The following is a 15724-nucleotide window of genomic DNA, read 5'->3' on the forward strand; positions in this document are numbered from 1 at the left end:
CAAGCCTGTAATCCCAGCACTTTGGGAGGCCGAGGTGGGTGGATCACGAGGTCAAGAGATCAAGACCATCCTGGTCAACATGGTGAAATCCCATCTCTATTAAAAATACAAAAAATTAGCTGGGCATGGTGGCAGGTGCCTGTAATCCCAGCTACTCAGGAGGCTGAGGCAGGAGAATTGCCTGAACCCAGGAGACGGAGGTTGCGGTGAGCCGAGATCGCGCCATTGCACTCCAGCCTGGGTAACAAGAGCGAAACTCCGTCTCAAAAAAAAAAAAAAAAAAAAAAGTTATAGACTAACACTTACAGCTGTGCTCTAAAAACCTCAAGATATATGCACAAAGATTTTCAATGCAGCATTGTCTATAAAAACAAATAAGCATAGCATCTATCGATAAGGGACTATTAAATCAGGTATGTTACAGCCATATGATTGAACGCTATGCAGTCATAAAAGATGAGCGATGTCTGTACATACTAATATAGAAAGATCTCAACATATATGTGAAAAAGGCAAGTTGTTTGTTTTTTTTTTTTCTTTTCAGTAGGTGGGCTAAGAGATAGTAGTTTTATAGGTAGATAGATGGGTCCATTTTCTACTTATATAGCATAAAGGTAACTTTTCTCTACATGGAATCTCCAGAAACATTTAACAGTGGTTATCATAAATTTCTACTTGGGGCTGGGCGCGGTGGCTCATGCCTATAATTCCAGCACTTTGGGAGGCTGAGGCGGGAGGATGACCTGAGGTTGAGAGTTCAGGACCAGCCTGACCAACATGGAGAAACTCTGTCTCTACTAAAAATACAAAATTAGCCACGCATGGTGGTGCATGCCTGTAATCCCAGCTACTCGGGTGGCTGAGGCAGGAGAATTGCTTAAACCTGGGAGGCAAAGGTTGCAGTGAGCCGAGATCACGCCATTGCACTCTAGCCTAGGCAACAGGCATGCAACTCCATCTCAAAAAAAAAAAAAAAAAATTCTACTTGGATAAAGAACTCAGCCCATCAACGAACATGATGAACATGGTTAGAACCTGCACTGTGCATGCTGAAAACACACAACTGTGTCTCTGTCGGTTTGGTTTTTTTTGTTTTGTTTTGGAGATGGAGTCCTGCTCTGTCACCCAGGCTGGAGTGCAATGGCACAATTTCAGCTCGCTGTGACCTCCACCTTCTAGGTTCAAGCTATTCTCCTGCCTCCAGCCACCTGAGTAGCTGGGATTACAGGCACGTGCCACTACACCCAGCTAATTTTTTTGTATTTTTAGTAGAGTCAGGGTTTCACCATATTGGCCAGGCTGGTCTCGAACTCCTGACCTCAAGTGATCCACCTGCCTTGACCTTCCAAAGTGCTGAGATTACAGAAATGAGCCACTGCGCCCAGCCTCTGGTCAGTTTTAAGAGCACAAACCTATAAAAAAATGAACTTCTAGGTCACGTCTAGCTTAGCAGAATTCAACTGAAAGGACTGAGGAATTTGTAGGACAGCACCTTCTACCCTTACTCCCTTCACCCTTTGCATAAGTCTGTCTGCTCCAGCAAACTGTGAATTTCTTAGATGGCAACATTTCTCCTCCCAATTCTTTCAGTGTTTGGTTATTAAATATCTGCTCCACTTCAGGTCCTGGGGTAGACTATGTTCTGGAAAAACACATGTAATATTTGGTCCCTGGCTTCACAGAATGCAGTCTAGACATGGCTGGGGCCACCTAGACAGATGTCTCTCTACAGTTCAGTGTGTTGCATGCTAACACGAAAAAATCTGGGTAGGAAGAAACATAGCTATCAGAGGAAGAACAGGTCCAATGACCAAGTTCAAAGTGTGTTTATTAGCAGTGAATCGGGGGAAAGGTTGCCTCCAAAGCAAGCTCTGATGTAATCAAAGAGATTCAGAGAACCAGGGCAGGCTAATCTCTAAGAAACACTAATAAAAATGCTCACTTAAATCAAATGTTCTGAACACCAGCACATAAATACCCTTCTTTTAGTGTTTATCACTGTAGGCAGCTTTGCTATGAAAAGAGGCAATGTTGAGATAAACGAGTTAATTAAACTGCCAGGTCTAGTCCAGCCCCAGTGATTATCCTCCTTTCCAGCAGGCAGTCCATCTCAAGTTTCCCCAGGAACAGAGCAAACCAATGCATTCCCTTTTTTCCTATGGTAAAAGTGTGACAGTATCATTCCTGAGTGAGTGACAGCAAATGACTGAGAACTGTGCGTCATTCCTACAGCTGTCCAAAAAACCTCAGGCCAGGCTACCTTAAGGAGTGTGAATGTTCTAGAACAGGGGCCCCCATCCCCTGGGCCACAGACCAGTGCCAGTCCATGGCCTGTTAGGAACTGGGCCACACAGCAGGGGGTGAGCAGCAGGCAAACGAGCATTACTGCCTGCACGCCACCTCCTGTCACATCCGCGGCAGCATTAGATTCTCATGGGAGCACAAACCCTACTGTGAACTGTGCATGCGGGGGATCTAGGTTGGCTCCTTATGGACGTCTAATGCCTGATGATCTTCTAAGGCAGGACAGTTTCATCCTGAAACCATTCCCCCCCAACCTCAGTCCATGGAAAAACTGTCTTCCACGAAACCAGTCCTTGGTGCCAAAAAAGCTGGGGACTGCTGTTATAGAAGGCAGGGAAAAAAAAAAAAAAAAAAAAAAAAACAACCAGGAGTGACTATGCTTTTCAATTCTGAATATTCCAGATACTAAGCAGAAGTCCAACATGGTCTCTCTGAGGCAGGGACTATACCTTACTTATTCCTGTATCCCTTGCCTATGGTGCTAAAAGCTCTCCCGTTTGTGGAATGAAAAATAATAATAGAAGCTCTACATGTTTGTGGAATGAATGAGTGAACACCATCCTCAGTTACTTGTCTGGCCTGCTTTGTGCAGAAAGTAAAACTTCAGTGAGGTCCTCAGGTAAGTCATGACATTATCACTCGAGTTATCTGCGAAGCCTTCTGAAGGCACCTTTGTCATCTCCCACACCTGTCTCTGCCTCTGCCCTGTTATTTGCTGACTTAACTGTCCTGGGGCAGGGGGCCAGGTTCAAGCCAGCTCTGCTGGGGCCTTGTGAGAATCACAAGCCAGAATGCTGAATGTGGTATTTTTTAGCCACATAGAAGCCTTATTTTTGTGCAGTTAAATGTATCTACCATTTATTTCATTACTTCCAGGCTTTGTATCCTGTTTAGAGGGTCAGGGCACTCTCAGTTATAAATTCACCCATTTTTTTTTACTAGGATTTCTATTGTTTTTTTATACTTAAATATTTAATCCACAGGAATTGTGTGTGTGTGTGTGTGTGTGTGTGTGTGTGTTCTAAAAGAAATTTTAAAAAAGATCTAGATTTATCTTTACTAAACAGTTACCTAGTTGCTCCAACATCGATTACTGGAGATCTTTCTTCTCACACTGATTTTTAAATGCTAACTTTACTATAAATAAATTTGTTTATATACATTTGTTCACTATACTATAACTAGACATTATGCTAATTTTTTCCAACACCAAACTCTTTTAATTAATATAGTTGAATATTACATTTTATTACCTGGTAGGGCTAATCTCCCTTAATTATACTTCATTTGTTTTTGAATTTCATATGTTTCATTTTGCAAAATGAATAATAGTATCATATTTCCATGTCCCTAAATCAGACCTTGTTGCCATTTTAATTGGAATTTTATTTCTTTTATGGTGAAACTTAGGGGAAATGAACATTTTTACAATACTGTGTCTTATTATCCAAGAGCCTAGTGTGTTTCTCCAATGACTTAAATATTTTCTGTTTCTCAGCATAGTTTAAAAATGTTCCTCATATTGTGTCTGCATGTTACATTTAACATCAGATGTTTTGTTCTTAATGCTTAATAAGTTAATTACCGTTTTATAAATTCTAAAAATTCCAAGCACCATTTCCTGTGCTTGAAATATTTTTCAACCACTTCTCCCTTTGGCAAATTCCACTTGTTCTTCAACGCCCTATTTAAATATCACTTGTTTGTAAAGTCTTCCTTGGCCCCATATCCAATCAGGATGCACCGGTGTCCTTCCTCTGTTCTCCTGCAGCATCTTATATGTAACACCATCACGCCACTCGCCACGTTACAGTGCAACTTTCATAGACAGGTTCCTCACCTTCGTTGCTCTAGGAGCCCTATATGGAAAAGAGCTAGGATTCCCTAAGTCTGGCTCATAGCAAGCACTCAGTGCCATAATTATAGAGTATGCTTCTTCATATTCCAGCACTGCTTTTGCAGTGCTAACAATGATAATGTTGATAAATGGTAGAATTTGGAATAATGTGATTATGGTTTATTTTTTCTTTCTTCAACATAAACCGTGTTTAAAAATGCAGAAAATTATCCCATAATGAGAAACCATAAATAATTAAGAAATGAAAAATAGACAGATTCTTTTCCTGGTATGTATTTCAGCTGAATGTAAAGAGGCAGCATTGCAACAGTAAACAGAGCATCCTCCGGCATGAACGAGACCTGAATTTAAATCCTGGGTCACCCACTTATTAGCTAGATGATGATCTCAGATGAGTTTCTTCACTTCTCTATGCCTCATTTTTCTCTATGTGTAAAATAGGCATAACTAATATGTTCATAGAAGGCTCAGAGACTTTTCAAATATCCAAAATGCTTGATTTCCTCCCCAAACCTGCCCCTTCTATATCCTTCCTCATTGCAAGAAATGACATGCTGTCCTACCAGTTGCCGAAAGAACTGGCGATATCTGATTCCCCTCTTTCTTCTACTTCATGTTGCCAACTCATCAGCGAGTCCGCAAAGCAATTATTTGGGAATATTTCCAGAATCCAATAACTTCTCAGCAGCTGCTCTCCTCCCATTTGGCCCAAGCCACCATCTTCTCTTACCTTGATCACTACGGTAGCCTCCTAACTGGTCTTCTGGCTTCCACCCTTGCCTTACCATCTACATGTTGACTGAATGATCCTTTTAAACCACGCAACATCATGCTACTACTCCGCTCAGAACTTTCACCTATCTCACTCAATCTAACTCAGAAAAATTCAAATCATCACAGCAGTCTCAGGGACCAACTGGACACCCTCTCCCCCCAACTATCTCTCTGACTTCATCTCCATATCTCTCCCCGGTCCTTTCTGATCCAGCCACACAGGCCTGCCTGCTGGTCCTGACAGCCCTCAGGGCCTTGGCTTTGCTCATCTCACTGCCTAAAAAACTCTTTACCAGATATCTTCCTGACCCCCCACTTCAGGTCTCTGCTGCAATGTCACTTTATCAAAGAGGCCTTCCATTATTGCCCCATAGGCATTAGCACCTTCCCCACCCTCTCACCTCTCTAACACGCGCTATTCTACTTACTCTTCTTTATTTTCTTCACAGTTCTTTACACCACCTATCATATATTTATATAGTCAGTGGTCATCACACTCCAGCACCTACAACACTTAGCAGGTGTTCAACTCATACTTAAGGAATAACTGAATAAATTAATACATTCTTGCCAACTACAATTCTACAATTTATATCATGCATCTAGCCACAGAATAGATTCTCCTAAAATAAGTAGTCACAAGGAACTGGGGAAAAAAACTCACCCATCCCTGATGCCCATACTCATTACTCACCCAATGCTTAAGTGACTCAAAATAAAGATTCGCTTGTTTTACACAGAACAACAAGAACAAAAAAATTCTCCCTGGAGTCCATTAGAGATTGCCAACCCCAAACCTCTTTTCTACATTGTTTTGACTTTTAAAAATTATGGCTCTGTCCCCTCCCTCCTTCCCCCAGACTCCGGGACTCCTCTCCTTCTGTTCATTCCTATTTGGAGCTGAAAGCCAGAAATAGCTGTTTACCTCATTGTCCTCATTTCCCTTCATTGTTACCATTCAGTTCTCTGGTGGCTTCCCTCTTGTGGGTGTTTTTTAAATGAATTCCCAATAAGTTGAGAAAGAAAAGTATCAGTAAAGACCCTGGACATAGACTAAAGTAAAAATATATTATGTGATATTTTCTTTAGGAAAAATGATTTAAAAATCGACCCCAACACACTTCATTTATATATACATACCATCTAACATTATTCTCAAAAGTAATAATGTTAAAGAGCTGGAGAAAGAACACACCATACAGAAGAAAGGACTAATTGTGTTTATTTAAAATGTGAATAATAATAATTATGCATGTTCAGCTCTTCCTCCTACAAGCAAGTATAAAAATTACCTAACAAAGGACTAAAGCCATATGCTCTCCAATCAATCAGCAAATCATTTTTACATGCTTGACCCACAACTCCTGCTTTCATTTTTATTTTAATGCAGGGCTCAATAATATAAAGGGTTTTATAGATTCATCTACTACATAAGGATTTACCATCCAAAAATAATTTTTAATGGTCAATTTCCTTATGGTGGTAAGTGCAAATTAGATAATTTTCTCATTAAAATCATACAATATTCTGGAAAAGATAAATCTGTAGCACATTGGCATAAAATCAAGTTGGTTGTGAGTCCAAAGATAACCACAGGTAAACCGAACTATACATTTAAAAGCTACTGTGAAACATATTAACCAAAAAAAAATAGAGCCATTCCCATGATGATGAAGGTCCCAAAAGCACTAAGCATTTCTTTCTTACGATAGTTGTCTCCAGATAATTTATGCCAATAGAAGAAAATCATGTTAATTACCTAAAACATAAAAAATAAATATTCTGAAATTTTATTTTGATTTGACTTTAGGTGGTTAGTCTATGACAGTAATTATACCTCAGCATACCAACTTGTCATTTGGGAAAATAGCCCAAAAATGGATTGAAGGGCAGGAAATAGCCAGCCCAAGATTTAAGTTTAAATTTTGAGGTAGATAATTTACAAAGTAGCTCATACTACAGGCAGAAATTCAGCTATTGATCAAAAGTCGATCTTTTAAGGCCAAGGGATACACTGACACCATAAGGCATGCTGGCTAGAAACACTACCAGTTAGTTAGAGGGGCCACAGTCTCAATTTGCCTAGGATAGCCCCAGTATACACCTATTGTCCCAGCATCCCATCAGGTTTAACATTTGTTCTAGAGAGAAGCATCCCAGGTTGAATGATAACTTACATAGTATATGTAAATATATATTTAAATGTGAGCCATAAATGTCTACCAGCCAGTGTGTCCCAACCTCAATTAACCACAAATTTGAATGTCCTTTAATATTTTCCCATCCCAAAACCATGACAATGCTTACTGCAGAGTGTTCAATAACTACTTGTTAAATGACTTCATTAATTAGTATATTAGTATCCCCAGCCCAGGAATAGATAGGATTTGAAATTAGTCTGGATGCTGTAGGAAAGGGGTTCAATAAATACTAGCTGATTAAATCTCAGTAAGAAAGGGTGATTAAGAGTTCAACACTGTCCATTATATTGTTTTCTTGCTTGCTGTCAAGAAACTTTCAGATAAATGGTTTCCAGTTCTGTTTTGGGGAGGAGAGAAGAGAAGAAAGCATATATTTTCTTAATTGTCAAATCTCTTTTATATATAACGTAAATTATAATCCTACTGACTTCTATTTCATTTGCAATAAGGAGAAAATTTCTCCTTGAAACACACACACACACACACACACACACACACACACACCCACTGACTTAGTACTTACAGCTCTAAGTATAAGAACTGATCTAAGAATTTTACTACAAATTCAAGGACACATATATCAAATGTATAAGAATTGTTGCCTATGGCAAAAAGGTAATGAAATTAAATAATGGAGATAAAATAATCAATATATTAGACAAGAGCAGAGCCTGATGGATTGATGATGATAGTAAACCGTAACCCACGAAGTGTGATTAAGTCAAGCTTGTCTATATAAGGTCCCAAAAATTAAAAAAAAAAAAAAGCAAACATAATACAGTTCACAGATACAATATGGGAACAATTCAACCTTCTGAAAGTCTTTGCTGAAACATATGACACTCCCACATGTGAGATATTCATGTCCAAAACGATTTCTCTCATGCAAAAAAAATTTTTTTAATCTATTTATTGAATCAGAACCATTTATTTTAAATGCAAAAAAGAACTTCCAGGAAATGTAGTGTTTTGCTGTTTTGATATTAAATACTAAAACTAATAATGGCTAAATTTGGCTTTTAAAGATATTTTCTCCTTTCCTTGATTTAATAAACTGCTTGGGAGTCCTGTAACTCAAAGAGAGGATAAACTGTAGTTGATACATGCCAGAAAAGTGGCCCCCATATCATACCAAATAATAACTCTTAGTGTACTAATCTTTACAACATCACCATCAAAGAAATTGATAAAGCTAGAGTGACGCTTGGGACAAGAAGTCCAGAGTGATGGGCAGAAGTAAGAGAGAAGAAAAATGAAATGGAGGGGAAGTCTCCCATTTATCAACTAGCAAATATATTTTAAGCCGTGCTGTAGGCCTCAAAGCTCAGGAAATCAGAAAAAAAAAAAAAAAGAGTGTGGTTCTCATTCCTATAATCCCTCTGCCCACATTCTAACCTTGGCCCCAACCCCATGAACAAGCCATGTCCAGCAGAGGGTTTTGCTGCTACTCTAGGAAGCAGATGGCAGCCCCCATCACCTCTCCGCCCCAATTTGCTACTGCCCAGGACTCTCAGCAAAGTCTGCAACCAAATTCCTCATGCCAAAGTTAGGACATTTCAAGTTTGTCATGCGCAACCATCTTTCTCATTCCTGCAGCCTCAGCCATGAGAAGGACAGAGGCCTCCTCTCTCTTCTCATCCCTTTTCTCATGCCTGTTTCTCCCCTCTCGCTGCAAATCTCTCACCACTGACAACCTTCCACTGTGCTCTGGAACTGCAAGCCCTTGTCAGTGAAAATCCCTACACCCTCAGGCGTTCCCCAAAGTGGCCTCTTCACCTCCCGACTCCACTGAGATCTGCTTCTCCTTTCCCTGAAAAACATGTCATCAGGCAGCAACATACTTGCTAGGTTCAATGCTCACTATGCTACTTCTTTTCACGCCCTTTTCCTTGGAAAGGCCTTCCCTCCAACCTATTCTTTTTCACCTGGCTAAGTCCAACTCATTCTCCAAGAAAACAACTCTACTTTCTTTAAGAAGCCTCACCTGATGTGGATGTCGCGCCTACAGCTAATTAATGCCACTCTCCAGTATTACCGTAATTCTCTCTCTATCCCATATGCTCTTGCTCTCTCAGCACTCAGGATACCCTTTTACAAATATGTGTGTATTTGTCTTCCCCATTAAACTGTGAGCTTCTTGAGGGTGTATATTGGGCCCTATTAACTAATTACTGGCACGTAACAAGTATTCGATAAACATTCATCAAATAAATGAATAAAAATCTATGTCCCTGACTCCAATAAGTGAAATGAATGACGCAGATAAAGTGGACATTTTTTCCTTTATTGGATTTTTCTCTCAATCTATTCAAGCTGCTCTTACTACCAAACAACATAATGATATAGCCAAAGAAAAGCCAACTACCTTCCCTCCTCACCCTTACCTTTGAGGTAGCCACTGTTAAATGCTTGTTGTGTACTGTTCCATGATTTTTGTCTCTGCTCATGGAACACACACATATGCACACAGAGGGATTTTTCTCAATTTACAAAACTGGGATGCTGTATGACATAGATTTTATTCTAAAACACACTCTTTTCCCTTAACAATGTATCACAGCCGTCCCTCCAGACCAACGCACATGGGTCTCACTCACTCTTTCTAATAACTGTGTAATAGTCCACATATATGCACCACAATCTGGCCACTCATTCCCCCAGTGGATGAACAGTCAGGTTGCTTCCAGTTTTGTGGAATTTCTGAAAACAAAGTTAGCAAAACTGGTCTAGCATTTTTACAGCCAGTGCAATGGAATCTATCCACACATACCTGGGCCTTTTTCTTCATGACTCAAGCTTCTGAAAAACCAACAGTTTCATCGAGTGACTGCTTCTTTTGTAAAGCGCTTGTTTTCTTTATGTGTCTTGCATGGTATATGTGTTTACTATTTATTGAATTGGACCAAAAGCTAACCAGATAGAAACTGTATGGAAGGATTTATGGGATGCATTGTTTGCCATTAATTCTTAGGATTTGATAGGAAATGAGTTAAAATAGGAGATTTTCATTTTTAACTTTATATACTTCCAGCCTGTTTGAATTAAAATATATTATACTAATCTATAATTTAATATTTTAATATATTATATAGGTATGTTAACACAGTTTTGTTGTATTAATACATTGATAATGATTTTTTTTTTTTAAGACAGGTGCCCAGGCTGGAGTGCAGTGGTGTGATCTTGGCTCACTGCAACATCCACATCCCAGGTTTAAGCAATTCTTCTGCCTCAGCCTCCAAGTAGCTGGGACTATAAATGTGCAATGCCACGCCCGCCTAATTTTTGAATTTTTTTTTTTCAGTAGAGATGGGGTTTCACCATGTTGGCTAGGCTGGTCTTTGAATTCTTGACCTCAAGTGATCTGTCCACCTTGGCCTCCCAAAGTCCTGGGATTATAGGCGTGAGTCACCATGCCCAGCCTGATAGTGGATTTTAATATATTACTTTTATAACTTAAAGGTAGCTTTTTTGAAACTTGCAGGATGATTCAGACCCTACATTAGAAGAAATAAGCTGTAATTCAATGTCTCCCAATTCTGCCTGTACATGAGAATTAGCTAGGGCTTATTAAAAATGCAGATGCCCAGGCCTAGCCTGAATATTTTGATTTAGTAGATCTGAAGCAGAGTCGTGGTATTAGTACCTTTGATAAATACTCCAGATAAGTCTTATGATTCTGCAGTAATGGGACCCCACTGTAATCAAGTGATCCTTAGAATCACTTTTCACATATGTTGGGACTCTACCTTTAGTGTTTAGGAACCATTAGATCTGGAATGAGGCCTGGGAATCTATATTTTTAAAAGGCTGCCGAGACAATTCTCCCCAGATGTGGAAACTCTATTCTAAGTCTTATAATTTCCTCTAGCTGGTAACTCAAAAATCAAAATATGATGGATCCATTTTGGTCTCTATTGGAAAAACACAACACCAAGTTACAAGTCTTTGATGAGAGTCTCCTAACATACCACAAGATGGCAATATCTTAGCTTGCTCTACCATAAAATTAATGAAAGCTTTTAATTGTTAGTTTGAATAGTGAACTGAATTTTAATACTTTTCTCTTAAATTTTTTAAAATAAAATTGCTTTGCTTATGAGATTCAACTGTTTTTTTTTTTGTTGTTGTTGTTTGTTTTTTTGAAACAGTCTCAGTCTGTCGCCCAAACTGGGGTGCAGAGGTGCAATCTCAGCAATTCATGTGCCTCAGCCTCTCAAGTAGCTGGGATTACAGGCGTGTGCCGCCACACCCGGCTAATTTTGTGTTTTTAGTAGAGATGGGGTTTCATCATGTTGGCCAGGTTGGTCTTGAACTCCTGGCCTCAAGTGATCCGCCCACCTCAGCCTCCCAAAGTGTTGAGATTACGGGCGTTAGCCACTGTACCCAGCCAGTTGATTTCATTGTTGTCTTGTCTTTCTTTCTTTCTTCTTTTTTTTTTTCTTAACCAACCAGGTACATTTAATTAAAAAAATATAAGCAAGTTATTCAGGACCTAATCTGCTAAGCAGAGTTATCCCCTAGAGGATGAAGCCCTACTGGCTGGCTCTGACATTCGATTCAGACTGAAAACACAGTAACTCCTCTGGACCTTGCTGGGAAATTCCCTGCCCAGGCCACGGGCAGCACTCCAGTGCAGCTGACCTCCCTCAAGGCCTCAAACACATGATTCCACTAAAGGCTTAACAGGGGAACCTCACAAGTAGGCAGAGAGCGCATCTGAGATACAAGGACACAGAAGTCATGCAAATGGAACTGAGGTGGACAGCCCCAGCCCGTCTCCTTTCAATACCCCCTTAAAGGGGGCTGCTTTGAACTTTTTATTTTTTTGAGATGGAGTCTCGCTCTGTCTGGCACAATCTCCGCTCACTGCAATCTCCACCTCGCAGGCTCAAGGGATTCTCCTGCCTCAGCCTCTTGAGTAGCTAGGACTATAGGCAGGCACCACCATGCCTGGCTAATTTTTGTATTTTTAGTAGAGACGGGGTTTCACCATATTGGCCAGACTGGTCTCAAACTCCTGATCTCATGATCCACCCGCCTTGGCCTCCCAAATGCTAGGATTATAGGCGTGAGCCACTGTGCCTGGCTGTTTTCAACTTAAAAATAATAATACTGTAATTATTATATCCCTATCATAACCTACAAGCTGAGATATTAGAAATAAGCAGAGATCATTTTAAAGATCAAGAGCATTTATGTTTCCAAGGGTCTAAAGAACTTCCCGTTGATAAATTGGGAACCTAAGTAGACACATTAAGTTTCTGGTCTTATAAGCTTATCTCCACTTCAGGAGTATAGACAAGAGGAGATAACTGAATTGGAACACCATAGTGAAGCCCACAATTTTGAAATCTTTTATAAAAATTAATGACAAAATATATACTTTTCTAGACAAACTCAATTCAGTAACTACTAAGCATTCTATTAATCTTTTAGAATTTTTTTTCAAATTCACATAAATAAAAGTACTACATAAAAACATAGGTAAAATCCTCAGTCTTTCATAAAATCTAGGAAGTTCTGGTTCTCAACACTGAAATAGGAGGAAAAAAACTAGGAATATCAAAATAACAACATCTAGTATCAGTGGCCCTTTGTCATTACCAAATGCCCACCAAGATGTTTCTAAATGTATTGGGAATTCCAGGTTACTTACCAAGGCTATTTCCTTTAAATGCCATGCCTAGGCCATTCTCTCTCTCTTCTTAGCAAATCAATGATCGTGATGTCTATTACAATATTGAAGGACTAATAACAGAAGTAGTAAAACAAAGTGGATGTGATCAGAATCAGACAGACTTGGGTAAAAGTCATGATCTGCCACTTACCAACTGTTTAGCTCAGGCAAATTATATACATAATCTCTCAAAACCTCAATTCCTTCATTTGTAAAATGGGGAGGTAATAACAGTATCTACTTGATTGAGTTATTGTGAGGATTAAATAATGTAATACATGCAAAGTACCTGATACATAATAAACATATACTAACTGATATTTATTGTTATAGATGTTTTCCCTCTACAAGACTAGTTAGACTTTAAACTGTTAAATGCAAGATTACCAACATTAAGTTTGAAGGAGAAATAAGACAACTGAGTGAAATGTCTATAGCTGACCCCAACCATCCTGCTTGAAACTAGGTTAAAGAAGAAATGTTTGAGAACTCAGCCCCATTCCAGGGCTTCGAGCCCCTCAGAATCTCTGGGACCATCTTCATTTCACATTCTCGGATAAACCCCAGAGTCCCCTGAATAAGAGGAGCCAAAGACTAAGTGAAATTGGTGTGACTGCCTAACGAACTTGATGCTTCCTCGGGCATACCAAGATTCCCAATAGTTACTTGGCCTCTTCAGTGTGCAAGGTTCTGCACTAAGAGGTTTGGGTGGTGTAAAGTTGAATCAGAAGTGGACTCGACCTCAGAGAGATTTACAACTTCTAAGACATATTCTCCATTGTTCCTTGTGGTATTTAGAATAGCGGTCAGCACCCAAAGCCTCAGTCTTAGAACACAGTTCAGAGATTGTTCCCATTCCGTCCATATACACACCAAGTCCCTTATGGTGTTCTCTGTTCCATGCTCTTTTTTATTTATCTAACATACATCAATAATGAGGCATGAGTAGACAGGTAGTATTTCAGAGCCTCATGTCACCTCTGCAGCCTGGTATCTACAATATAAATTCTGTCATTCCACCAAGCACTTTCCACCCCATCCCTAGGTACAGATCCAACCAACCATATTGCCAGAGCAATCATCAACAAAGATCAGCTTGCTTGAAAAGGAATGAAAACATTCTGGATAGAGATTACTCTAGTCATTATATGCCCCAGGATGAACTCTGAAAAGCAGCCCTTAATTATCCAACACATGTTATCAAATTCCTAAACTCCTTCCAAAATGCAGGTTTAAAGCTTCGGAGTTAAAAAAAATAATAATAACTCTGCAACGCCTCTTACAGGTTGCCTTCAGGGTATCAAAAGGAGTGGCACTTACTGCTTTGCAAATACACTTTCTAAAAATAATCAATATTTTCCTTAAATGCTTATGGCAAAGCAACTAATTCACTTCATTTTCGTTGCTCGCAAGCTGCACAATGACTTGATCTCTTTAATATTTCACTCATAGTAACAGCCACTGAGCTATGACTAACCCACTCTCCCCAGCATCATCACTGGCTCCAGATGGCAAGAAATACATTCCCTTTATTCTTGCCTGAAAAGCAATTCTGATTTTTTTTTTCTTCCACCTATTTCACCTGCAGTAACTGTTTTACTCCAGAAAGAAAATGGGTGGGGAGTGGAAGGGGAGATTCATGCATAGGGTAGTACAGGTGGGGAATTTACTTTTCTTTTCTTTTTTTTTTTTTTTTTTTTTTTTTTTACATGAGGTTTAAGCACTGCAGCTTTAAATAGTGCTGCATCAAGCCCTGGATTCCTTCCATAGCCGAGCTGCAAAATGGTAACTAGAAAGGAGGAAAAAATGCCTCTTCCTCCCTCCCGGCCAGCTCTTGCACAGCTCCCGGCAGGGCAGCCAGCGCGAGCCCATCCCCCACGCCTCCCAGCCCAGGCGCGCGGCGGGCACAGGTGAGCCGGGCGCCGACCTCGGCCCTCGGGCTCGCCCACATCCGGGGATCAAGGTCAAGGGCGAGGGCTTCTTCCCCCCACCCCCGGCCCCCGGCAGCCCCGAGCGGGGGATCTGCTGCCAAAGTTTCAGGCCGGGCTGGGGCCGGCGCGCTTGTCGCAGCTCCCCCGCCCTCCCGCACCTGCTCGGCCCGCGCGGGTCGGAGGACGCCGCCCACCTGGTCCCCACTCACCTCTGGCGGACATGGTGCAGGCAGCGGGAGCCGCCGCTGGAAGGCGGACGACAGCCCCGCGGGGCGCGGGAGAAAGGCAGCCCCGCAGCGCCCGCCCGGCCCCGGCGCCCCCCGCCTCGCGGTCAGTGGACGCCGCCCGCAGGACACCTGGCAGCCCGCTCCGCACAGCGAGGCCGAAGGGCGGGGACGTAGCGGCCGCGAGGACCCGCCGGGCGCGGCAACGCTGACACCCGCGGCCGCGCTGGGCGGGGCGCGCCTCCCCCGCCCCGAGCCGCCGGGGCCCACCCGGGTCCAGCAGCCGCTCTTCCGCGGCGCCGGGCGGGGCTCTGTCCCCTAGCACCGAGGGTCTGCGTCCTCCCTCTCCCGGCCCCGCTTCCCAGTAAGAGGAAAAATAACGTGGGTGCTCCGGGTGGCTCTCAGCTCTCTGCTTTGGTCCCGGAGAAAGAAAGCAAGAAAAGGTCGTTCGTTCCTTCCCCTAGGTGATGCCCTTGACAGGAGAGTGAAGACCACGGTCGCCTGAGGGGGCTTGGCCCGCATCCACACGCGGGGCCCGACCCACCTGCCCCTCCGAGCCTGCGGGGCTCTCAGAAAGCCTGTTGTGGGGGGGGGACATGGGGCGGGACTTTCCTCCAGCGACCCTCGAGTCAGCGCTGGGCGTCAGGGTCCCCCCACCCAGCACCCGGTCTTGAACCAACAGACACTCAAGGGAGGTCTGTACATGCACTTCATTTTCTGCATCAACTCTCGAGAGTCGGGGCTGGGCCGGG

The 15724-nt window shown here is 41.8% G+C and overlaps 1 protein-coding gene across 1 annotated transcript in view; it reads right to left on the reverse strand.

The window, feature by feature from the left end:
• The window catches only part of ABLIM1 (actin binding LIM protein 1), a 338923-nt gene extending 323826 nt beyond the window's left edge, over positions 1–15097 (reverse strand). Inside the window, exon 1 of the mRNA XM_032281724.1 lies at positions 14958–15097. Within this exon, the coding sequence (XP_032137615.1) occupies positions 14958–14970 (13 nt within the window). The 5' untranslated portion in view covers positions 14971–15097. The remainder of the gene's footprint in view (positions 1–14957) is intronic.
• Between the last annotated feature and the right edge of the window lie 627 nt (positions 15098–15724).

The sequence above is a fragment of the Sapajus apella genome, unplaced genomic scaffold, assembly GCF_009761245.1.
Source record: "Sapajus apella isolate SASKATOON/1434 unplaced genomic scaffold, GSC_monkey_1.0 scaffold13, whole genome shotgun sequence".
Taxonomy (NCBI): Eukaryota; Metazoa; Chordata; class Mammalia; order Primates; family Cebidae; genus Sapajus; species Sapajus apella.